Here is a 24,285-nt window from a genome sequence, read left to right on the forward strand (position 1 = left end):
CCCATGTATAAAAATCTGTCTTGCAACTGTTCTTTATCATCTTCTTACAATCGTTTTAGGCTCAAACACAGTGACCCTTAGTTCCAGTCTCAAACACAACACACTCGGTTTAATCGCTCGATCCGACTGATTGAGAACAACATTCTACTTATATCGAATTTTCAAATCGATAGGCAAGGCTCAAACATCAGAAAAATCCCCCATTCTCCTATTGTTTGTCACAATTACTCGAAACAGCAGGCATACTTGCAAGGATGCTTCGAATATCATCGATTACCAGGATTGCGGCGGTTTTAGCACTGTTTTCTGTCGTTTATGCTAAGAGCGTAGATCTAGATTGTCCTGCAGATCCTTATGCCGACCCTCAAACCGACACGTAAGTCATGGCCTACCCCATTCCTTCTAACAGACATTGACAGATCATTCGATACTGGCTAGCTGTAATCCTCTACGATATATTCCAAACCAACCGATAAACATAGTAGCAGCGGTTTTATACTTTGTTGTCGCCGCTATATTGACATTCCGTAAGTTTCAAACTTCCCCCATGTCCATTTGCCTAACAACCCGAGCTGATGTCGAATTCTTTGTCCCCGCAGACTCGTTCAGGCAGAAAGCCAATTATTTTATGTGTCTAGTCATCGGAGCATGGTTTGAAGGTTTAGGTCTTGTACTGAGAGTGGCCTTTAGAAAGAACCCGCACAGTACAGGTGAGCCTTATCATACGCTTCACAGGCTATGCAGGTCATTCAATTGACATTGTATCTTCTATCTGATCAGGTTTGTACATCGTCTGTTACCTATTTGTGGTATTATCACCTTGTGCCTTCTTGGCGGGAGACTACATTTTGCTGGGTAGATTGGTATCGTTTTTGGGCAAGAATGAGCATCTCAGACCTTTGAAGGCGAATTGGGTATCATGGACATTTATCATCTCTGATAGTGAGTTGATACACGGTCGAGGAAGACCAATCTGAGTCTTGCTTTCTGATGCAAAGTCTGAAGCGAAATCTGACAATTTGCTTCACGTAGTTTGCACCTTTCTCATTCAGGCTGCAGGAGGAGGACTATCTATCTCGAAAAACGTTTCGACTGCCGAAGCTGGAGGTCGTATATTCCTAGCAGGTATAGCCGCTCAATTAGCAAGTTTCGTACTGTTCAGTGGGATGTGGATCCTGTTTGGTGTTAGGGCGTAAGTTGATTCCTATTGATTCCGAAACCCAAAGTTTAACCCTTTCATCTTCAGTTATAAAGACGATAAGGAGCTCTGGAACCGTCCTGGATGGAAATCGCTCTACTGGGCTATGGGTTTCACCTGCATCTGTTTTATCATCAGAAGTATCTTCAGAACCGTCGAATTAAGTCAAGGGTGAGCTATAACCTTCTTGACGTCTTGCAGCCTGCGCAAAAAGCTGATCAAGTTGTCTGATTAGATATATCGGCTACCTTGCAACACACGAGAGGTATTACCTTGGTCTCGATACCCTCCCATTGCTATTGGGTATAGCAACATATTGTTACTTCTGGCCAGGAAAATATCTACGTTTCGCGCCTAAAGGCCAAATCGAACATGCTGAAAATGGTATTGATATGACTCAGGCAGCACAACCCCACAATGGAGGATTGACTGGCGAAGAACCATTGATTTCAAGTGAAAATAACACCTGGACCGGTGATGCGAATGTCAACGAGAAGAGGACGCTGTGAACATCGTGCACATGATCATTTAGCACTTTATTTGATTGATGATTCCGGATGATTTAGTAATACACACTTCGGCCTATTACGCTTGGATTATAGGTCTTGACCACCGCCGATCACGGACACTCATATTGATTTTTATAGAACATGTAATGCGCCTCATGATATCGAGTGGGTATTCGCGATTCTGCATGAAGCGGTCGCATGCCATCTCTGGGACACGAATACAAATATTGCAAAATATACCGTACAAGTCGCAGATGATGTATTCCCTAACTTTACAATATTTGTACAACAGTTCATTTCGTCGACCTCAATCTCTGAGCACTTCAACTCCTTTCCCCTTGTTATCCGTTTGTCCATCCGCATCATTCTCGTCTATTATGCTATTTCTGTTCAAACCTAGCTCAGTCGACGTAGGTCTACCTAATAATGCAGCCCCAGACTCTCCTCTGCTCCTCCCATAGTCCCTTTTCCAGCTGACAAGGGCATCGCCAAGATCCTCGCTTGTGGGTCTACCCATGCTCGACACCCCTGAATCACCTCTTGATCTCGTATAATCTCTCTTCCAACTTGGACTCGAGCTGTAAAAGCCTTTCGGATCTACTCCACCCATCTCTAAAGCGGTATCATCGACGGGTTGTCTGCCCAATAGTGCAGCTCTGGAATCACCTCTCATCCTTCCATACTCTGGTCGTCTAGCTCCCTTTGAAATTGCGTAAATATCAGCTTCATCGGCAATCTCCCTTCCACCCTTGACTCTTGCTGTGTCATGGGATGACTTCGGTGCAGGCGTTGATGAATCTCCCCTCTTTGGTGGAGTTGGCGGGTATGTATTGTTTGAAGTCAAGTCTTCCGTCGAAATCAATCCGTCGCCCTCCATGTATGCTGGCGTGGAGGTACCGCTAGGCGAAATAGAAGTACCCGAGAACCCGAGTTGATATTGCGAACCTTCGGGTTCGATGAGGCCAGGAGTAAATACCGCAGGGAGATTATCAAAAATGCTACATGATGATTCGCCATTGTCGTGATCAATCTTGATCGCTGGATTGGAAAGATGTTTATTGAGCTTGGAGCTGGCTGACTGCTCGTGCTCCATCTCTTTCACCCATTCCCTTAACTCCTCTTCGTTCATGTGTCCAGGCATAGACCAACTTCTGGTCGGAGTTCTGAAACCGCTTGTACTATCATTACTACTGTATGTACTATTGTTTGTAAATAGCCAAGGTCTTCTAGCTTGCAGATTGTGTGAAAGATCGACTCCGGTTGCTCCATGCTTCTCATCCGGGAATTCTGACATGGTCATCGAAGAGTCTAAGTTTTCCACAATTGTCGGCAGAGTCATGGCTGCGTTCCTCCGCATGACTATCCTCATCTGATAGTAGACATAAACCGCAGCTACGACTGTACCGATAAGCGTTAAGACGGTTGTAATGATTGAAATGATCGTATTCTTCCGCGATTGGGTGCCAAAGGCTTTACCAAGGTACACAATCGTGAATTGCTTACTATATGTAACCGTCAGACACAGTCTCACACTGATTCATTACATCAGTCCATCACTCACGGTAATGTCAAAAACGCAGCAGCTAGATACATCCAGAAGTTGGCGCCCGCAGAAGCACTGACAGCTGTAACAATATGACCGGGAACGGCACTGAATCGAAGGACTAAGGTGAACATGAAACTCTGTAACGATGCGTTAGTCTCATTTACTATAATTCCGAGATGGGCCGACTCACTTTTTCTCTGATCAATTGAGTCAAAGAGGCATATAGCTTGTTCTTTTTCTCGAATCTGGCAAAGCTCGAATCCGTCAAATTTGTCCAACATCTTCACTCCAAACCACTCACTTTGCAGCTCTGCCTTGGCAACACCATTTGAAGGCTATCCAGGTAGCTATTTCTCCTAAAAAGGTTCCGGCGGCCAAAATAGCGAATCCGATCCACAGACCGTATACCAGTCCACACAATATACCGATGACTGTGGAAGGAGATAGTCTTTTAGTGACATTTAAACGCTCGAGGATCATCTTTGACTCACTCTCGTGCCCTACCAGAGGGGGAAAGGAGACCACAATCAAGATAGCGAGCGGAATTAACCACCCTCCTGGCCATTCTCGTATTGTCCTAGTGACCGGTGCACAAAATTCGACAATGGTCTCATGTTTTGACGTTATTAAAGCAGTAAGGACGATAGCTATCACCAAAATGGCATACCATTCTGGCACAAATAGGAGACATCAGCTGTCTTTCGATTGTCGTTAAAATGTAAATAGGGTAGAATTTGCGAACGGAAATCAACTCACTATACATATGCCGTCTCAAAGCCTTCCTCATAGTCTGCCTGTAGTCCATTTCCTTCATATATATCCTTACGGACACATAGTCTTGCTTGAACAACTGTAGGACGCTTTGATTTGATGTGTCTTCCGAGCTAACTCTGTTATGTGAATGAGCTGCATCTTCTATTGACGGTGAGATAGGACGAGTAGTATCGGATCCTGGTCTGCCGATGAGAATAGATGGCGGAGGGGAACCAGTTGGGTGATGTACGCCAGAAAGAGTGGGAGAAGCGGAAGGCCGCCGTATCCTGTTCAGTTGTGATGAGAGGGGGAGTCGCATCTTGCCTTCTTGGCACTCAAACGCGTCGGACTGGGGCAATAGAATGACTTGAAGATTGACAAAAGCCTATATATTACGGGATCCAGTCTTTCTGTTCCTAGTTCAGTATATCGTTCGCAAACTTCGTCTAAGAAGCTACTCCCTTCCTTCTCTTTGAAATACTTCTCGAAGTCAACTCCTTCAGGTTTGCCAAGATCACGTTCTTTGACTTTCCAGGTGGTCGATATCTTGGATAACGAAATATTCACCAATCACCGATCAACGGCTGCTTGTATATATTGTGAAATTGATTTTGCCGGGCAGCAGGTCGATTCTCTTCCTGTATATAATTTTAACGATACAAGTAACTTGTACAATTGAAATGGTAAAGTGGTTAAAATGGTTGATTTTCTACTGCTTTTGAGTCTTTGAGTTGAAATATTCAGGGATATCAAACATGCCATCAAAATTGATCTACTCTTATTCTTCCCGATTGTCCGGTATTAGATCGGATTCCTATTGAAACACGCATAATTAAGCCGACATTACAGAATATTGACTAATCTCAGGGTGAAAGGGTTTAACTTCGGTAAATGGATTGCGGAGTAATTCATATGTAGTAGACTGAAAGATGAGGTCATTGATCGTACCATAGCTAAATTGCATAGCCAGGTTGGCACTGGTGCGAGTTGAGCTGATCGAAGTGGTCTCATCATGTAAATATTCATTTTCGTATCATATGCAAGGGTCATTATTTATCATGTAAATATGCAAGAAATTCTTTCCATCCCCCTTCGTTCGTCTCTGATTAAACGAGGTAGCATTTATGCAAAGTTCACGCTACAGGGGTAAGAAAAGGGGCGATCAGCATTAGACTCAACAATACTATGCTGCGTTATGAGGCACAAGGACTTACCCATTCTGTTGAGCGTAAGCTACGAAACCATTGACCACGTCCTTCTCGATAGTTGAAGCTTGCCCGATCAAACCAGGTAAAATTCCAGGTTTCTCGGTAGATCTTTTACCTAACTCCTTGACAGCGTACTCTTTGGTATCCCCCACGTTTGGCGTCAGGTCTCTGGTTACGGATTCAGAAGCGCCCAATCTGGAGAAGCTTGATTGGAATCCGGCTTCTTCGGGATCAAGTTCCGTTAAATCACCAGTGGCTGTTTGAGCATGGGTAAGATCTTGAGGAAGTGTGAAGAGATCGAGTAACGCTATGAATATTGACACCCTGTCTCGAGATTGGTTAACAAATACTTTCCTGGTGACAACTGCTCGATGCTCAACAGACTGTCCACTCACCAATGTTGCTTGTTAGGCTCATCCAATAGCTTGTCACTTCGACTCAACATCTTCGTTAAACCGACTTCTACCAATTTTCTGTTCCGGATGTTGACCTTTTGAGTGTTCGACAGGATGACACCTGTCAGAAGGTTGCCAAAGAGGCTACAAAGAGTGACTGATCAGCTGGAACATCCTATGATCTTTCGAAGAGCCATCCTCACCCTGGTTGCACGCCATCCAGAACGGTTATCAGGAAATCGGGTCCTACACTGTCTATATTGGCGATGAACGCGAAGAAGTATACGAAGGATTGGTTGAATTGAGTAGAGGGCTTTTGTTGAAGTCTAGTGAGAAGCAATACAAAGACCGTATTGGAGAAAGGCCGCATCACATCGCTAGGCACAGAATATGTCTGTCAGTCTTGAAAGTTCTTTCGCACCTCATATGTACTCACATTGGCACAAATTCGTATAAGGCTTGCAGAAGTTCAAATGCGTATACATCGTTCACTTTGCTGTTGACCAGCCTTTGGAATATTCCCAATAGACCTTGTACTTGACCGGCAGCTACGATGATCGAGGGGCCTCTCTGCAGACACGCCTTCCATATACGAACAAGGGCAGGAATGTTTCCCCTCTGCTCCCACAGTTGAGCGGTAAGCAATGGTCCAGTCAATGCTTGGTATGATTCTGGCAGAGAGGTTGTTGGATGGAGATCCAAGAGCTGAGCGAGAATTTGGAAGATGTAGGGTATGAATTCTATGTCGGATTGCATTAGCAATAATCAACGCCAAGGCCAAATCAGAGTAGAGCTTTACTACATACCAGCGACGTCGTTAGTGAGGATGTGTTGTGCAGGGCCAAAGAGTGCGTTTTCGAAAGTGGCCAAAGCAGCTGGTTGTCCCTCACATACGAATCTGATAAGAGCTGAGACTGCTTCGAAGCAGTATTGGTTGAATTTGGGGTTGGAGGGATTTTTCGATATCTCGCCGATGATGTTTACTAATCGATTCAGTATGGCTTCGTACGATGGCACCAATGATTGTTTGGCTGTTATGATCACTCTCATCGCACCTGCATCGGTACGCGCATTGCTTCAACAGATATCACTTGCCTAGGGCCACGCTCTTACTCACACTTCATCAAATAATCATTCTCGGCAATCTTCTCCGGCGTGCCTCCTTTCTCAATGTTGGCGAACAGAGCCATGAGGATACTTTCGGCGAATGGACGAACATCAGCTTGAGTGAACCTGGATACAATCGTCAGTTGAGAACTCCTGTTTCAGCTGAGAAGGCAGGTTGCACTCACAAAGCTTGTCGGTCGACTTTGATGAAGAGGATACGTTCAATAGTGATGGCGGCGTAGGAGGAGATCACGTAATTATCGGAATTGAGGTGTTGGACAAGAAGGGGCAGTACAGACACCAATTGATCTTTGGTAAGCTAGTGTGTAATATGGCGATCAGCCACCTTGTCAGATTATGGTAGAAGGGTGGACATACCTGATTTCGGAATGTGTGGAGGAATTTGATTGCGTCTACGGTAAGGATAGGGTGCACGGAACCAGGGGCAGCTTGTAAATCCGAAAATACGTTTTGTCCGAAAAACTCAACGACATCCACGAGGACATTGGTAGATGTCACACCGAGCTGCAAGATGATCTTTAGCATTAAGTGACACAAGGCGTTTGAAAGTCAGCTCACCTGTTGGGTCGACCCTCGTGATGCAATCGATGTAAGCAAGTAAATAGCAGTGTCCTTACTCTTCCAATTGTTTGTTGGGTCTTGGGCGTATTGCTGTAACAAGGTAGTGATATATCCCTTGATGATGTCTGTGACTTCTCGCTCGAACAGCTCCATCAGAGCTCGGGTAAATTCTGTAGCAGCCTGGCGTCTTGTGTCACTCTCTGGGGATGCTATCAGTTCAACCGCCCTCATTGGGAACCCAGCTGACTCACCAGTCGAAGGCTCTAAGTCCCGTCTGATATACTCCATTGGATCATCCTCAAACATCTCTTCCTCGTGCTCTACACCTCGAAGCTCAGCGGGATTACATGATTTGTCTGAAATTTCGTAAACTTACGTCTGATGGCCATATTAGGCAGAATAATCTTTTCACAGAAGGCACTTAACGTTTCTGGAGCTTGGAACATGGCTCTGTGGTTACCCATCTTCACAACTACCGATAGAAACCTGAGGGCACGGGAGACAAGCTGAATAAATTGCTCGCATCAGCTGACAGCACACTCTTACCTCGATGATTGCACAGACTCACCACGTCATCCCTTGTTCCAGCTCCGATCCGGGTCAACATGTTCCATACTCCGTCCACGAAAGTACCCAATTGTGAGAACACATCCGAATACTTCTGCGCGTATAGTTCTGCAATTTCACAAATGGAAGCTCTGATCTTCTGCAATGGTCCAGGAGCTTCATCATCCTCCTGCAACACGACCAACAATCTACAGTCAGCTCTAAACAGGACCTAGCAAGCGACAACCTGAGGAGAAAAGGCTCACATCACCCTTTAACTGCTCATTCTCCCAATCTAGATATTTCCTTAGCCAAGTCATGAACTCTGTCAAGTGATCTTCGAAGAAAGGCGGTAAGTCCTGGCTTGACAGATCGTGGAAGAGCTGGACTAGCAATATCAGGGTTTGAGAGAGTAATTGTAAGGAAGAGTTTGCGGGTAAAGATGAAGGGTTTGGTTGTTGAATTAAGGAATCAACGTGTTGGAATAGTTGATAATATGGTTGACAAAAGCGGGACAACACGAAGTTGATCTCTGTATACAATTCATTTGTGCGGAATTGCGATCTCCATCTGGGAAATCAGAAATTGTAAGCTCATCCAGATGCTTGTACTGTTTCCATCACTGACCTTTTGAAGATTGAATGGGCTGTAGCCAAGACACCGTTATTGATCACGAAATTATCGGGCGTCAGGGAGTTAATCAATTCCTACATTGGTTGGAGAACTGTTCAGACGAAGTAAAGCTACATTGCGAGATATGGTGAACGACTTACATCGCACAATGCTTCCCATTCTTGAGGGAAATCTAAGGATGCTATATGACTCAAACCTTCTCCTATTTGACTCTGCAAACGGGCGGTTTGTGGTGTACCCAAAGCTATCATTACCGGTACTAGTTGCTTTTTGATAGCTTCTTTGTCTCCCGTCGATACTTGGGTCTCCTGCAAGGTGTTCACAGCCACAAAGTCAGCTCAGCGTCATGCTCACCTGTTATAGATGGGCAAGTCTGAAATATTGATGTTGGCAAGCCGTCAGAACATGAGATATAAAACTCACCTCTTCTCCCGCCCATAATCGCTTTACAGCATTCTTAAAATAAACACCACCAGATTGTCTAATGACCATATCAACACTATCTGATTTGACGAGCTCCAATACAAGCAGGAGGAACCCCTGTTGAGATTCTGCTTGTCGTAAGGATTCTTCTGCTGATCTTCTAGCTTGAGCATCAGGAGATACCGTTGAAGAGAGATATGCCGAGAGAGCACTGAGGGTACCTTGATTTGCTTGCATCTTGACTAAACTTTCTTACACAGAGTAGTGATTGAAAGTCAGGGAGATGACTTATTGTTAGGTACTTGAAAAGATATCATAGATAGACGAGTCTCGAAAAATCAAAATAGGTTGGAAAGAGTGGATCATTCCTCGACGCGCGTGTTTGTGCAACAAAAAACAATTTATAAAAGTTTCCCATTTACATGAGAGCTGAAACTTGGAATCTATGCAAGGAACCAATCTATCTATTCGTATACAGCTTAGCTCATCGTGAGCAAGCTAAGGGGTCGGTAGATATTAGCAACAGCAAGCCCAAAGATGGGAAGCAAGACAGCGAAATTCATAAATGGTCATTCTATTTCGTTATTCTATTTCGTCTCAGCCAAGCATTAGAAGCCTATACTAAAGGTCTTCCAATCCGCCCAGCTATATACATTGTCCTTCCCGATGAGATTAGGTCATTACGCCAGCGAAATAATTAAAGTCCTCCATGAAGTTCCATCTATCGTTACTAGGTCGACCTATCCATGATTACTGCTTTATAGATCTCAGATCCTCCTCGATACCGGTGCACTAGTCATTTCTATATTGTCCCGTTCTTGTCCATGTCTAGACCTCATACCCGTACCCATGTGACCGTGACTTGGGCCCGGTGTCCCGACCCGGGAAGGAGCCATCGATTGAGAGCCATCGAGTTCATCTTGTTCGTCAAACACATCCGCGGCAGCATCGTTAACAACTCCTCGTTGGTCCATCAAATTGGGGACAGCAGTGGCAGTAGCGAATGTTGGAGGAGGAGAATCCGGTTTGGCGGCTGCCCCTTTGACCTCTTCCCAGGGGACTAGAGTGTATTGTGTAGGTTCAGCAGCATCAGGAACGGGATTACCGGCACCAGCAGGTCCCCATACTTTGAGGTCGGCGAGACTGTTCAGAAAGGAAGGAAGGTTTGTTAGCTGTGTCATCGGGAAATATATTCTCCTGCCGCGAATTAGTGTCCACGGCCTTCCACCGGGTTCTCAATCGTTGCCCTACTTCCCCTTTTCTCCGTCGACCCCTGCCCGGAACGATGAATTTGTCTTCTCGCCCCAGATCCAACTCCTTTTCTCAATCATATGCCGCTGCATTCATTCTTGCTTATGTTTCGCCCAAGAGTACTCTGCTCGAGCGTTCCAAGATGATTTTGAGTCAAGAAAAAAGACACTCACGTCATTTTGAGCGCACAAACCCATTTGTTCCTTCTTTGAATCTTCAAAGCACCTTGTTGCCAATTAGACTTATGCTTGATATCAGCCTTGAGGACCATCTTGCCTTGAGCGGGAATATCGTCTACGATGACGTCAAAGATGGGGAGGAAATCTCTTGAATTGTCTTTGCAGAACTTGAGCATTCGGGCTCGGAGTGCTTGGAGGGCTTCGAAAGTTGTATCGAAGTCTACCTCAAAAGTGAAAGTCTCCGACGTCGGACCCGATCGTCGAACTTTATGATGGGTTAGCGGTATGCATGAATGTGATTTCGAAGAAGGATCAAGGGGAAATTAGGAGGGGGTTAATGAGGGAGCAGGAGTATGGTGGCCAGTGGTGGAGGTAAGAGTGATTGGCGGAGAACAGGGAACAAGGGGACAGAATGGGTGCTCAGGTGAACGAGTCGAAAATGCCAGGAGGAAGAACATGTAAGGAGGAAGAGGAGAAGAAGATCAAGGCAGAAGGAGTGTCAGTCTTGGCGAAACTCACTATTCTCGATGACTTTGGTGGATAAAACGTTGTGACCAATCCAAACGTACTTTCCATCCGTTCTCTTAAATGACGATGACATCAATTGCATTTTGGCGACAGTGTAGGAGTTTCCGTCCACATCTATACGGTCCCCTACGTCATAGGGATGCTTGACAAACAAGAAGATACAGGCAGCCAAGATCTCTTGCATGGTAGCACCGATCAACCAAGAGAGACCAAGGATGAAAGTTCCAGCTGAAGTAACAAGGGTGGTGAGTTTAGTGGTTACCATTGCCGCTAAAATGAGTATGACAATGGCAAGGACGATGACCATGAAGATGTCGTCGAGTCTGAACAGGCTACAAGTCAGCTGCAATGTAACCAGAGACCGAAGAAGATTTCGCTCACCTTCGGACCGCACCGTCCAAATCTCGCATAGAAGCTTCTAAACTGAGTCTTTCACGGTGCATACCAAGTATAGCGGCCTCGAGCTCGTCTCTAGTAGCATCTCCATTACCATCTTTGTCGAAGATTGCGAATGCGGTCTCAGCTGTCTCAAGATCGGGGAAGCTGAATGGACGGATGAAGGGTCAGCCTGAATGTGCCTTATTTTGCATTTTGTACCAAAGGATGCCAAAGGACCCTAAAGGGACCCATTAGCGATGTTTGCCACTCACAATCTGGCAATATCAGAAATGTCCAGATGGTCTATTCCAGGAGCTCTGAAGGAATAATACAATCTTCTGGCAAGCGCTTTGGACTTGTTAGCAGAATTCAATGCGGCGGTAACTTTGTTGGCGGGGGAATTGGTTTGAAGAACTGATTGACCAGCCATTTCCGAAGCTACGTTTCCAAGAGCAGTAGTTGTAGTTGTGGCTACCTCTTTTATACCTTTCAACGCCTTTCTAATAGCGATCTTGGGTATTTGAGAGCCTTTGGTTTTGGTAGAAGCGTTGTCGGTAAGAGTATCAGATCTGCCTGGAATGTCATGAGAATTGGTATATAATACAGTCAAAGCTCTCAAATTGAACTTCTGCTCCTTCAATCGATCTTCATAAGAATCTTGGTGGAATTGGAATGCGATCAATTGAACAATGAGTTTCTCGGCCCCTAACACCAATGAACAGAGGAACAAGCCGAATAGAATATTGACCATTGTAGTCAAATTTGATCGAGAATTGGCTGATTGGTCACCGATATAGTGGTTGATTACTAGAGGTGTGAAGGAAATCCAGACTGCTAAAATCCAAAAAATGAGTTTGGCGTACTTTCCTAAAGCAGCGATGACGTCGGTATATCTTCTTGCAGAGGGTATGATGGCTCCAACGGTATTTCTAAAGACAGTAGGGAACATCATGAAAACTGCTGTTGAAGCCCACCAGCCACCCCAGAGGATGGTAAGCCAGATAGACCACCATATCTAGTAGTGTAGAAGCATATCAGTTCGAGCTCAGCTGTCATGGGCTTGTAAGAATTAGACTGAACTCACCAATTTGACCTCCCATACAGTTGCATCAGATTCAGCAGTAACACCCAAAATACCGGGAAGCCATAAAAGAGCCATGATAGGAATGATGTACATTGCCCATCTGACGACGATACCCCGGTTCAAAGCCCAATAATAGAATCTTGATAATTTGTTGGTACCAACATCTCCCTCGGCGAATTTAAGGTTCTCAACACTGGCGTTCTTGGGGTTAAATTCTTCCCATTCAGCTCTATCACCTAGAAGATCCCAGCTCGCTCCTCTTGGAGTTTTTGGTCTTTTGCCCCCGCTTCCTGTTTTCTCGTGCATGACACCGGTTTCTAAGGATGTGGTAGAAGAACCAGGTAAGAAAGACCAGTGCTTCTTCTTATTGCCTGATCCGACAGGTGTATTTGTACCTGATTGCTTTGGCGAAGGAGTCCCTGCTCCTGATTTAATGTTATCTCTGTCTTGTAATGGAATGGTAGTGTAGGCATCACCTCGTGCCATGTATGGTGAAGGTGGATAGTGGACTCTGCCACTTGGAGCGGCATTGGTAGCGGCTGGCTGGGGTGGTGCCACGTATGGTTGAGATGCACCGGCAGGTAAAGGATAGCCTGCGAAAAATAACCAAATTTGTGAAAGAGGATCAAGGGATCAAGGGAGAGTCAGTTATCTTTCATTGACGATAGGTGAAGATTTTCGCATCCGAAACAATGAGAATCCAGCTGCGTCATTAAGGGATGATTGGGGAAGTACGCTGAAAGGAGGGCACTTACCATCACCATTGTCTCCTTGTGGAGTATGCAAAGGGCTTCTAGAAGTATCCCTGATCATAGAAGTGTTCTCCATACCGTAGGCATCGTTATCTGAGATATCGATGGATTGGTCACTATAGGCATAACCGGCGGCACTTGTTTGTCAGCGTAGTCTGAGATTGTTTCGTATAGTGTGTGGCAGTCTTTGATGACTTACCGAAGATGCGATGATCCTAAATCCGGTCCAAGATAATTTCTGCTCATGCTTTGGGTTTCGGGATGATAAGCTTGTGAAGGTTGTTGTCGTCCGTTTGGACCATTATGGGTGTAACCCTATGAATACAAATATCACATCAATCGTCAAGTCTACGTTTCCTTGAAATCTGAAGATGCGCACCATGAAATCTGTCTTTTTAACTCGATCGTCCTCAGACATTACTCGAAGTCGTACTTGTACTTATATGAAAATGAAATGTCCTTGCGTTATTGATAATGTGATATGAAATGGGTCGTTCGATTGATGATTGTTCTCGTAAAAAGAGTGTTAAGTAAATCTGCTCTTATATTGTATTAAATATGATATTGACAATGATGTGTGTATGAATCGATTGGTTAATGCTATGATGCGTGTACTTTTATGGGACGAAAAGAAGGTAAAGATTATGAAATTTTGAGATCAAATGTAGATAGTATAATGGATCGCACTGTTATGACGTTTGAATATACCTTTTTTTTCCACTTTTGCGTAGTATAGTATTGGTGTTAGTGTTCTATGGTGGTGCGCGTGCATGCGCATCTCCCATTTTCTTCATTTCAGCTTAGCTTCGCTAGCTGAGCCAAAACAAATCCGTCTTACCTCCACTAAAGGAAATACTTCCGCATCATCATTTGTTTTGTTTTTTTGTTCAAGCACAGTTCAATTACCCTATTATTATTAAAAAATATTTCTTCACCCTGATCCGTTTCAGATTTAATCTCGGTTCTTACCCATTAGTACAATGGGGTTTCATCCTTTTCATACTAATATTGAACCCTTTTCACCTTTTTTTAGATCGAGTGAAATTCTTAATATTGTTATTTAGCACAGCATGACATACCGCTACCAAAGATGATATATCGAAATTCTTAGTAGGGTTGTTCTCTGTTGATTGATCGACTAAGACCAGTCTGATGTGAAGTCACTCAAAAACCTGACCCATATCCTATAACTGTATCATCTTGTTTTGCTTGATCTTGGTCTAAGGCTCCTATTTGTACCTTCATATAAGTATTCCTTAGCGCTAAATAAGTGATCGGTTGCAACTCCTTCCTTATCGACCAATACATGCATTTCACGCGTCTGTATGACCTTCTAGACAACGATCAAAAAAAGGGAAATGCCTCGTTTCATCCTCTAAGTAGGCAAAGAAATCGAACTTTTACAGAACATACTGCGCAAAGCGAGATAAGGAAACAGACAGATCATGCATGCATGCATATGCGATAGTTGATAGCATTTATGGATCTACATCCATATTCTTATCCTCTTCAGGCGGAGCTTTCGGATTAGTCACGCCAACAGTCTCGACTTCTTTGGATGGTCCCTCCGGATGACTTGAGATTCCAGACTCTTCCCCATGTGATAGTCCTCCTGGTTCCTTGAAACCAATGCTCACACTTGTGCCTGCCGGATCTGGGATTGAGTGTTCGGTCAAAGCCGGATCGGCGGTTTCAGTTTCGTCGATCCTGGAATCGTCCAACTCGCTTCTTGAGTTCTCAACATCTTGTACACCTATCGGGACCGATGGACCTTCCTCTGGCACTGATGCAGATTCTTCTGGAGCGGAGCTTGTTGTCTTCGGAACAAATTGATCATCTTGTAGCTTTGATGGGTCTTGCTGTCCTCCATCTACCCTTGAATTTATCGCTGGACCGACCTCACGGGTCTCTCCAGCATTGTCTTTTTCATGCAAACCTGTCGTATCCCTTACACTGTTTTCAGCCTCTCCACCTTCCTTTGCGCCCTTTTCGCCCTCGGATTCGTTCTTCTCATCCGCGTCACCTCCCTCATCTTCGCCGTCCACCCCACCACCATTCGCACTCAAAAATGCTTTCATCGCCCCAGGTCTCTTGAGCGGGGGTAATTTCTTCGCAACGAAAAGATCTCCACAGGGACTACATACTGAATGAATCGTCGAAGATCAGCAACTGATTGCTACGTCAAGTCGATGAATATCACTCACAAGTACTTCGACCAGTTGGACCTCTTCTCCAGACTTTGATATTCTCCATTCCGCATCCTTCACAAATTCCATTCTGTACACCTCTTTTTCCCTTGTTTCCCTGTCTTTTAGGCTTATCTCCTCCATCTCCACCGGTCGAAGCTCTCTTAGTATATTTTCTACCAGATCTACCACCTCGAGCATTGAGTACACTATTCTTGACTCCTTCTGCTACTTTCTCATCCAGTCGATCATATGATACCGGCACTTCAAATGTCACTGCACTTTCTTCTCCTTTCTTGGATTTCTTGTTTGGTGGAGGTGAAAATTCAATTTCTGGAGCTCTGATCATTTCTTCTTCATCGTTATCGTTCTCGTCAGCTTGATACAACGGTTTGGTGGAGATAGGATATGGTCTAGGTGCCCATTTATCGGCCGTAGCGTCTATGATTTCTTGTATGGGTTCGGCAACCCTTGTTTGAAGGAACGATCTAGTTGGAACTCGTTTCAGTAGTTCAGTGAAACCTGCCGCCTTACGAGCTAGGTACGTAGGTCGGAGCAGTTCTATGGCTTTTGACGTCAAACCCCTCGTGATATTTTGAATTTTTGGCGCACCAGGAGTCACAGGATCTTGGTTTTCGGGCACTAAGGGAACAATTTCCGTACTGGGTTTCTCGACCTTGCGATACGGATATACCTCAATCCCATCCAATAAAACTGGTTCATGCTCGAACATTCGTTCAATGTCATGTTTTTCTGTGATTTCTGCAATATTCTTCATCTTCTTCCACACATTGTCATCAATACCCGCCAGCCTGATGGTTACAGGCTGAACATCGCCTTCAGCTGGCACGAAGTCTTTCGACGCTATATTCAGGATTTCAGGTTTCAAGTTCTTCGGTTTTTGCGGTTTTTCTGCCATATCTGAAGTTGATCTGGCATGTCTCAGGGCCCGACTGGGCTGTTGCGGAACTACCGGGGAGGAAGGTTCTTGAGGTTCTTCTTTCACCTCTGTAAGTGGCTTGTCACTGGTGTCCCAGAACTCGGGATTGTCGAATGGCAGGCCTTTCTTGATATCATCCCATTCTATCTTTTCCCACCTAGCTAATCCTGAAGGCAGTATAGTCGATATGAGAATTGTTCCTGCTTCCGGCTTCTGTCCAGGCAAAGGAGTTAAACCGGACTGGGGCCTACTCCTGACAATGATCTCGGGCTCAGCTTTGACTTCAGTATCGGAAAGAGGAATCGGCTCTGACGGGAGCGAATCCGTGGCTGGGTCGGGAAGCTCTTTGGCATGTCTTCCGAGAGATTGTCGTGTGCGATTTCGAAGCGGTTTTGTTGGTACTGGAATGATGACCGTAGGATCGATTGGAGGAAAAGGCGCTGTACCAGCTATACTTTCTGTAGTCGGCTCAGAGGAAGCAGTAGGAACGGTTGGGGAGCCAAGTTCCGCTTGAGTAGGTATAAACGAAATTTCACGATTCACGGCTATTGATGCCGGTGCAGGTATCGATAGAGAATCTGGCTCCGGTGGTCGAGGTCCCGTTACGTATTCTCCACCTACCCTTGAGATAAAACTCCTAATCCCAAGGGGCAAAAGATATTTCTCTGTCGGTTGTTCCTTGAAAGCGATGAGTAAAAAAGGCGGTGGCAAAGGATACGTTGGTTTGGGTGGAGGTGGAGTGTTTGTGGCAATCTGTGGAGGGGGAGGAGGTTGAGCGAAAGGCGGTACTGGTGGATTAGTAGGATGCAGAGGTGGAACCGAAGCGGCAAGTGGCGGGATGAGGGGGGCAACGGTTTGCGGTCTCGAGGCTAGAGAGTTTGTGACGGGATTGAGAGGTGATATGACTGCATTGTTGCTTGCAGGTGATATACCAGGTGACATACCCATATGTGAAGCAGGGTTCATCGCATACGCAGCGGTTGAGAGGGGAGTATCCCTGACTTGAGATATCAACGGGTTCTGCGTAGTCCTGGTAGACGCACTCACTGGAGGTACTTGGGATTGAGGTGAGGCAGCGGACGAGACAGAGTCATCGGGCTGAGCTGGGTCGATGGAGGGATGTGAAGGCGCAGTGGTAGTGCCTGCTGTGGTCGATGCAGATGCTGCAGGGTTTGGTACACTGCTTGTATATTCATGAGCTTGTACGTCAGACTGCTCGGCGGGATCACTGTGGAGCGGCAACGATCCACCTCCAACTTGCGGACGCCCACTCATGTCAACATCCGAGTCCGAATCCGAGTCATCAGCTGTCGTTGCGGGTGCCTGATTGCTGTTTGCTTCAACTACTGGAAGTTCTGTCGCTGTAGTGTCTTTGGAACCTTGAGTTGAAACTGATGAGGTGGTGGGATGAGAATTGAGTCCAGAAGTAGACGTCTTCATAGGGCTAACGGTGGGGTTGATGCTGCTCCCGTCAGAAGCCTGTCGCGGTGCAAGTACTGTATCTGTGGAATTTGGCCCGGTTGGTTGCGCCGGAGGGTGCGCCAGACCAGGAGCTTGAGCTGCACTGGCGGCCGAAGGACCAGAACCAGGAGTGGCTGATAGCGTTTCAGGTGGGGCAAGGTCTTCAATCGGTTCCCCTCGACTCAACCTAGCGACAGCTTTCCCCAATCTCTCTAACTCAACTTGATTCGCTGTACTTCCCGCTGCCTTGTATATAAGTGCCGAGAGCCATGCATGCCGCGTAGCAGCCTGATTCACTAACTGGATTAGATGAGGTGAAGCTGTTGTGGGACGATTGGGCTGAGGTATTGGCCTAACGGGAAATGCTGGACCCGGCGAGGGTCTATATATGGGTGGTCGAGGTGCGTAAGCTGTCGGAGTATTCGGTCTGAGAGGTGTCGGGTTATGTGAAGACGATGATGAAGGAGGTCTTGAATGGAGTCGGTTAGGGGTACCAATCGAACGTTCCACACCTGTCTGTCTTGCACGCGACCTTTTGATACTGTCCTGTGAGCTTGCTAATGATTTACGCTTCTCCTTCCTCTCTCCAGGTTTCGCTCTTTGAGGCTTTGGCAAAGTCACCTTTGGTTCTACAAATCGCCCAACCCAGATCTCTGTACCGGGAAATGAGATCGGTCCTACGGATAATGTACATCTAGATATACATTCCATTTCATGAGCTGGCCATTCTTCGTTGATAGGTTTCTTGGGTCGCGAAGGACGAGAAGGCTTTCCCGTAGGTGGTGGTGTACCTGTCAGCGGAACTTCGGTAGTCCCAGCAGATTTTGAGGAGTCCCCTTGTTTGGGTGCTTCGGCTGACAACGAGGGTCCATGATATTCTGGATTCGGCAATGGCTGTATCGGAGCAGGTGGAGTCGGGAACAGGAATGTACCTTTTGGTGGTGGTCTTGCTCGAGGTTTGCTATGCGAGGGGATAGCTGGATGAGAGAAGATATGCGGCAGCAGCGACGTAAGGTGATGATATCGTGTCTGCGTGAGCGAGTACGGCAGGACCAAGCTGTTGGAAAATGTCAGAGTGGTTTGAAAACACCTTCGCTAGATTTCATGACTGAGCTCACCTATCTGCCAAGGACAGCAGAGGTTCCTTGTCTATTTTTTCACTATCGTCCAAATTCTCAACCTCGTCATCCGCCTCGATGCCATTCATGTCTATATCCTCTTCTCCTCCGATATCTTGATCAACCTCTTCGGCTTCCTCTCCGCCCTCTAATTCGTCACGTATCAAATCCTGTTCGATAGCAATGATTTTCTGTCCGTTGGGCTGTAAAAGGTCATAATCGATCTCATATCCGTCTGCGTTTACCTGTTGAGGACGAGGATATGAAGGTAATTCGATAGGAGTGAAATCCGCATTGGATCGATGTAGCGCTCGTGACGACATGCTGTACTGTAGTGCGCATTGAATCAATGCTTCCTTCTATGTTTCCCAGCAGTATCTCCAGTGATTGAGGTCAGAACTCGGTTTGACTTCAAAACATGATAATTGCTAGTATATATCTAAAAGAGAGAAAGAGGATACAAGCAAGTTGGTTTATTGATTTTTCAGGAACGTTAAATTGCCATTATTGACGCGCTCGGGACGGCTCATCATATTATGAAATATAAGAGATATTATCATATCTTCTCCCCCCCATCCTCTTCATCTATTCACTCTTCATCTCATTAATTGAACGACAACAAGCTCACAGACATGCTCATATAGCGTCTGACGGCGGAAGGGTGCTGCTTTACGACGTCCACCAGAGAGCCGCTTCTTCCGCCTCGTCTAACGCCTTCGCATTATGCGGTTTCTTATCACCAACAAAACTACTATATGTACTTCCATGCTTATTCTGGGCATCAGCCTGCTCTTCCCACAACTGAACGTCTTGAAAACCCTCTTGCTCATTCCCATATACATCTCTTCAGCCATTTGCTTCTTGTTCTTGTATGTTCTTTACCTCGGTATCCAATCCGACCGATACACAAGCTCGAAAGCGAATCAACCTGCGGCAAGAACCAGATATGCTCTTCGTCAATTACGCTTCACTACTCCTGCAGCCTGGTCAGCGGTCTTGACTCGTCAAACATGGGAAGAGAAGCCTCCATCTTTCCTGCCCATTCGTAAGAACGCTTCGCACAGCTTCAATAGTCGCGTAGACAGCTTTTTACGATTGATCAACTTGCATTTTATCCTGCCCTGGTACGGACGTATATCGCCTTCTCCGGCCTTTCCGCATGCTGTCGAAACTCTGATCCGACATTTCATGACTGATGTGACAAGAAGAGCAGAAAATGTGGATTGGCCAGATAGAATGGTGATGAAAGTGGTACCCATTATTTCAGATCATTTTCAGCATTATCGATCTATCGAGCATCTGGCTTCAACATCATCAGTCCCAACGCCAAATCCAGCATTACCTTTACCCTTACCTCACAATGCCCATCCGGCCTTGTCTTCCCATCTGCATACTACTTCCGGGATTCCATCATCTATCGAGTCACACCTGCGTCACAGATTAGCTAGGATATTAGAATACGCTTTACCGGAGGCAGCTCAGTCAGAGGTAGTGTTGACAATTGTTAGAGAAATTGTTCTGGGAGCAGTATTATTACCGATATTCGACATCCTTTGTGAGCCGGACTTTTGGAATAGACAGATAGACGAGAAGGGAGGAAGATATCTACATGAGCAGAAACAGGTGGACAAATTCTTGTCGGCCTTATCAGCGCTCCCAGCTTCCTCGGCTTCGGCCACCAACACTCCTTTACCATCATCAAAGTCTTGGAAGTCCCAAAATATACATCTAAGCCCATCTTCTACCTCTGTATCTTCCAACTCATCCTCAAAGCAGTTTGATAACTTTTTGAAATCCATTGGGAAGCTAAAAACGCTTGGGGAGGCTAGGCGACTCCGCGCGGATGTAGAACGTGAATTGCGAAATGCGAAGTTGGCTCTAGCAGATGAAGTGAGGCTAGGAGAGAGTGATAAGGATGGAGACAAGCGCCTACGTAAAGCTCAAAAATACGTTCAGAGGCTGGACAGAGCAAAGGTGGATATTGACCTGAGGGTAGCGACGTTATCAGGTCAGCCTAACAAGGCGAGTGATTACCCGTGCAGGCTTGACTTTTCGACTGACTCCGCATGATTCCCACAGCCGCGACCATCTCTCGACAGATCACCTCTGAGCTCGATGATACTGGAGGCCACTTCTGATGATTCCGTCAATCTGTACTCCCTTTTGTCGGATCCTTCATCTCTGGCATATTGGCTTGAATATATGGACCGCCGCGGCCGTTCCCGATTAGTGCAATATTGGTTGACAGTGGAAGGCTTCAAGGACCCATTAGAAGCTGCTGGTCTGGATTCCGCCCTCGACAGCGCTTCTCAAGCGATACATAAATCCACTTTACCCTCCACCGATCGCAACACTATAGCAGAGGATGTGGCTTTCCTATACGAGATGTACTTTGCAGTTGGTCAATCGGAAGTCAAGATTGGAGCCAAACACCGACAGGTGATCGAGGTTACCGCTCATTCCAACTTTACAGGCCTCTCTGTTGACGATGTCCGAAAGGTGAAGCATGCTGTATTTGCTTCTCAAAGGGAGATATATGAGCAGATGGTTGAGGACGATTGGCCAGCGTTCAAAAAGACCGAGTTATACGTCAAGGCTGTAGCGGACGTGAAACGCGATAAGATATCGTCACCTATATCGCCTGGTACTTCTCAACTTCCTCACCTGCTATCTCCTTCGCTGCCATCAGTGCCGCTACCTCGTACGCTCGCGATTCGACCACCATCCACACCAATACCAGCTGTCAAATCTCGATCTCTGTTCGATATCCTTTCTCCCGCATCTCGAATACGCCAGAACGACAATAGGTCATCGTTCTTGCCTGCCAACGTATCGAGCCCACCAGCTACTGCCTCGATATCTCCTCCGATCCTTGGTCACACGCCTACAAATGGATCGCAGTCTTCCCTTTTGCAGACTCCACGACAGGTCAGTCCTGGTAAAGAAGAGAGTCATACAACATCAGGAGACTCTAGTGGCCTAATGACGCCTCCAGCCAATGCCCGGCGATCGAGTAACCTTGACTTCCTCATAGCAGGTGGGGAAGATCGGGAGGACATGAAAGACAGGGGAAAGCTTTTCGGAGATGAGGAAGAATATGATAATCAGGCGGATTTAGCAGAAGCGCAAAGGATCGAGGCTATACAAGCTGCGTTGAACGAGATCATAGCCTCCGACGAGATTTCCTCCTCCAGAGTTATCGAACGAGACCAGGCTGGAGACTCGTATACAGAGCTGAAATCGCCATCTGCATCGCTTGTCCTGCCTCAGAGAAGCCCTAAACTGGAACAGAAAGGTTTCAGGCTGACCTCAAAAAGTGCGGAAGATCTGAAAGTTGGAAGAGTCGTCAAAGCCACTTCCTCCGCTCCGCCAAGTCGTTTGCCCTCTGTTGCTGTACCTGACATCAAAATATTACCGAAGCGAAGGAGTATACCGAACTTATCATTATCGCCACAACATTCAAGCAAACACCTTTTCGACGATGACCTGAACGTCGAAGATCACGCCTCACTCGACGAAGAGGATGTCAACGATGCAAACGAGCTGATACAGCTGGCTGCGCCTGGTGATCTGCAACTATTAGTGGAAATATCGAGACTTCAAGGGAAGATAACGGAACTTGTTCAGCAAGATCACTTGTTGGATACACTAATACGGCAAGCTGAGTTGACCGGGAATCAAACCGAATTACGTATCTTACGAAGATCTCAATCATCAGTACGAAGAGAACAGCGATCTGCAATATTTCAGAAAGCGCAGTTTGAACAACAAGAAGAGGAAAACCGTTTACATCCTAGCCGGACCCATGTGGCTATCCCTTCAAGCGTTGTCACAACTGAAGATGGAGACGCCGGCAAGCAAGTTGTCCGATATACGATTGAGATCAGTCAAATTGACGAGGAGGGCAAGACTGTCCTTGCTTGGACAGTAGCAAGGCGGTATAATGAGTTTTACGAATTGGATAAAGCGTTGAAGGAGCTAGCGGTAGAAACAGGCGGTGATGCCGGATTACTCGAGGATTTGAGAACAAAGGTCGGGGAAATACCTAGCAAGAGACTTGTCCCCAATACATCCGCTAGCTTCGTAGAATCTAGAAGGGCAGGTCTAGAGCGGTATCTTCAAGTGAGTGTATACTCTTCCGTGCTCCATAGCTCTACTAACGACTCTGATATACTCGACCGCTTCATCAGTCACTCATCTCCTCAGCGGCCATCTGCGACAACCACCTGCTTCGCTCTTTTCTCTCTCGATCGCATATGCCCCTTCAAGCAGGCTCTTCCGATGCCATAGCTTCCTCTACAGCTTCCTTCACCAGTCTGGCGCCACACAATATCGTCAAGTCATTGTATAAGACCATGGCTACCTCATTGGATGATGCTTTACTGGGCCCAAGCATGCTGGATATGATGTATACTACCTTGTCCAGACAGCTGAACGATTTCGGTGGCTTAGTAGGTCTAGGTGGAGAAGAACTAGTAGGACTCTTACCATCCGCCCTGAAAGGAGGACCATATACACCTCAATGGCTCAAGAATGATCCGATTGCTAGTACAGCGACACCCAAGGAAGGTAGGATAGGCCCGATGGGCGGAGAATCTGGGTTGACGAGCTTCACGAGTCCGATATGTGACTTATTCATCGAGGTATTTGATCTAAAGGAGAATAACTGGCTCAGAAGACAAGCTATTGTGGTCATCCTACAGCAATTTCTTGGAAGTACCATCGAAAGGTGAGTACATCACTTAACTTGTGGTAATGATGCGCAGGACTGATCAAGAACATCTCAATGAACAGGAAAGTTAGGGATTCTTTTCGATCAGCGACGTCTTCGGATTCTTTCGAAAAAATCATCCTCAACCTAGAGGAAACCCTTTTTCCCGACGGTCAAAGGCGCCCACCAAGCGTATTGAGGACGGATCAGGAGAAGCTGGAAACTCGGATAAGGGCAAGCAGGAAGCTTGGATTATTGATACCTGGTACGTAAAGCCGATCAAGAGTGTATGAAGCCAACAATGAGTAGCTGATAACGTCTCACGATAGATATCGCGGCGAACATGATCGGTAGAAGTAACGCACGGCGAGCTGCTAGAAGAGTTTTTGGTGCTTTACAGGATACGAGGCTGAATCAGCATTTGATTTTGTCGATAATGGATGAGGTATGTCGGCCATAAAGTGAAGCATCTGACGTGAACTAATTTTTTTTCTGGCGTACTATAGATCTTAGACGCGATGTTTCCGCCTCGCCAATGAGGACTTTGCTTCCGATCATATCAAGCTAGACGCTAATGCATGTTGTATTGATTATCATCGTTTCAGGGAGGTTCATTTTGTGACAAATGCCATCCCTTTGTGCTATATCTTTGAACGGTGATCCTTTCAAGGGTCTCAAAGGATCATACTGACTACCTTAGCTGACAATCCGTCTATATCATTAAAATACATCTGACTTACTTAACGTTGAAGCTGATTCAGGCTATCATAAGCGTTGAATCGGTGATTTCGAATAGT

At 46.0% G+C, this 24,285-nt stretch overlaps 6 protein-coding genes across 6 annotated transcripts; 2 read left to right on the forward strand and 4 right to left on the reverse strand.

Annotated features, from left to right (window-relative positions):
* Positions 1–254: 254 nt before the first annotated feature.
* Positions 255–1,707, forward strand: I206_100416 (uncharacterized protein; the record flags this gene model as incomplete). Its single annotated transcript, XM_019152685.1, has 7 exons — positions 255–376; positions 439–527; positions 600–710; positions 781–942; positions 1,033–1,192; positions 1,247–1,369; positions 1,434–1,707. 7 exons carry the CDS (start codon positions 255–257, stop codon positions 1,705–1,707), a joined length of 1,041 nt encoding a protein of 346 aa, XP_019014823.1.
* Positions 1,708–2,014: 307 nt separating this feature from the next.
* Positions 2,015–4,325, reverse strand: I206_100417 (uncharacterized protein; the record flags this gene model as incomplete). The annotated part of the gene is made up of 6 exons (XM_019152684.1): positions 2,015–3,209; positions 3,269–3,390; positions 3,444–3,498; positions 3,555–3,684; positions 3,745–3,924; positions 4,010–4,325. The coding sequence occupies 6 exons, from the start codon at positions 4,323–4,325 to the stop codon at positions 2,015–2,017; spliced, it is 1,998 nt and encodes a 665-aa protein (XP_019014822.1).
* An 891-nt stretch (positions 4,326–5,216) lies between these two features.
* Positions 5,217–9,137, reverse strand: I206_100418 (uncharacterized protein; the record flags this gene model as incomplete). The annotated part of the gene is made up of 16 exons (XM_019152683.1): positions 5,217–5,538; positions 5,610–5,753; positions 5,813–5,986; positions 6,046–6,349; positions 6,416–6,664; positions 6,727–6,842; positions 6,902–7,035; positions 7,095–7,241; positions 7,296–7,498; positions 7,550–7,618; positions 7,675–7,804; positions 7,867–8,034; positions 8,111–8,414; positions 8,472–8,551; positions 8,618–8,785; positions 8,901–9,137. The coding sequence occupies 16 exons, from the start codon at positions 9,135–9,137 to the stop codon at positions 5,217–5,219; spliced, it is 2,949 nt and encodes a 982-aa protein (XP_019014821.1).
* Positions 9,138–9,667: 530 nt separating this feature from the next.
* On the reverse strand, positions 9,668–13,490 carry I206_100419 (uncharacterized protein; the record flags this gene model as incomplete). The annotated part of the gene is made up of 9 exons (XM_019152682.1): positions 9,668–10,043; positions 10,325–10,595; positions 10,850–11,181; positions 11,240–11,401; positions 11,509–12,251; positions 12,321–12,913; positions 13,076–13,188; positions 13,272–13,387; positions 13,452–13,490. 9 exons carry the CDS (start codon positions 13,488–13,490, stop codon positions 9,668–9,670), a joined length of 2,745 nt encoding a protein of 914 aa, XP_019014820.1.
* Positions 13,491–14,550: 1,060 nt separating this feature from the next.
* On the reverse strand, positions 14,551–19,100 carry I206_100420 (uncharacterized protein; the record flags this gene model as incomplete). Its single annotated transcript, XM_019152681.1, has 3 exons — positions 14,551–15,215; positions 15,277–18,716; positions 18,778–19,100. The coding sequence occupies 3 exons, from the start codon at positions 19,098–19,100 to the stop codon at positions 14,551–14,553; spliced, it is 4,428 nt and encodes a 1,475-aa protein (XP_019014819.1).
* Positions 19,101–19,500: 400 nt separating this feature from the next.
* I206_100421 (uncharacterized protein) lies at positions 19,501–24,027 on the forward strand (the record flags this gene model as incomplete). The annotated part of the gene is made up of 6 exons (XM_070202195.1): positions 19,501–20,799; positions 20,857–22,899; positions 22,968–23,506; positions 23,572–23,753; positions 23,818–23,933; positions 23,995–24,027. 6 exons carry the CDS (start codon positions 19,501–19,503, stop codon positions 24,025–24,027), a joined length of 4,212 nt encoding a protein of 1,403 aa, XP_070058296.1.
* Between the last annotated feature and the right edge of the window lie 258 nt (positions 24,028–24,285).

The sequence above is a fragment of the Kwoniella pini genome, chromosome 1, assembly GCF_000512605.2.
Source record: "Kwoniella pini CBS 10737 chromosome 1, complete sequence".
Taxonomy (NCBI): Eukaryota; Fungi; Basidiomycota; class Tremellomycetes; order Tremellales; family Cryptococcaceae; genus Kwoniella; species Kwoniella pini.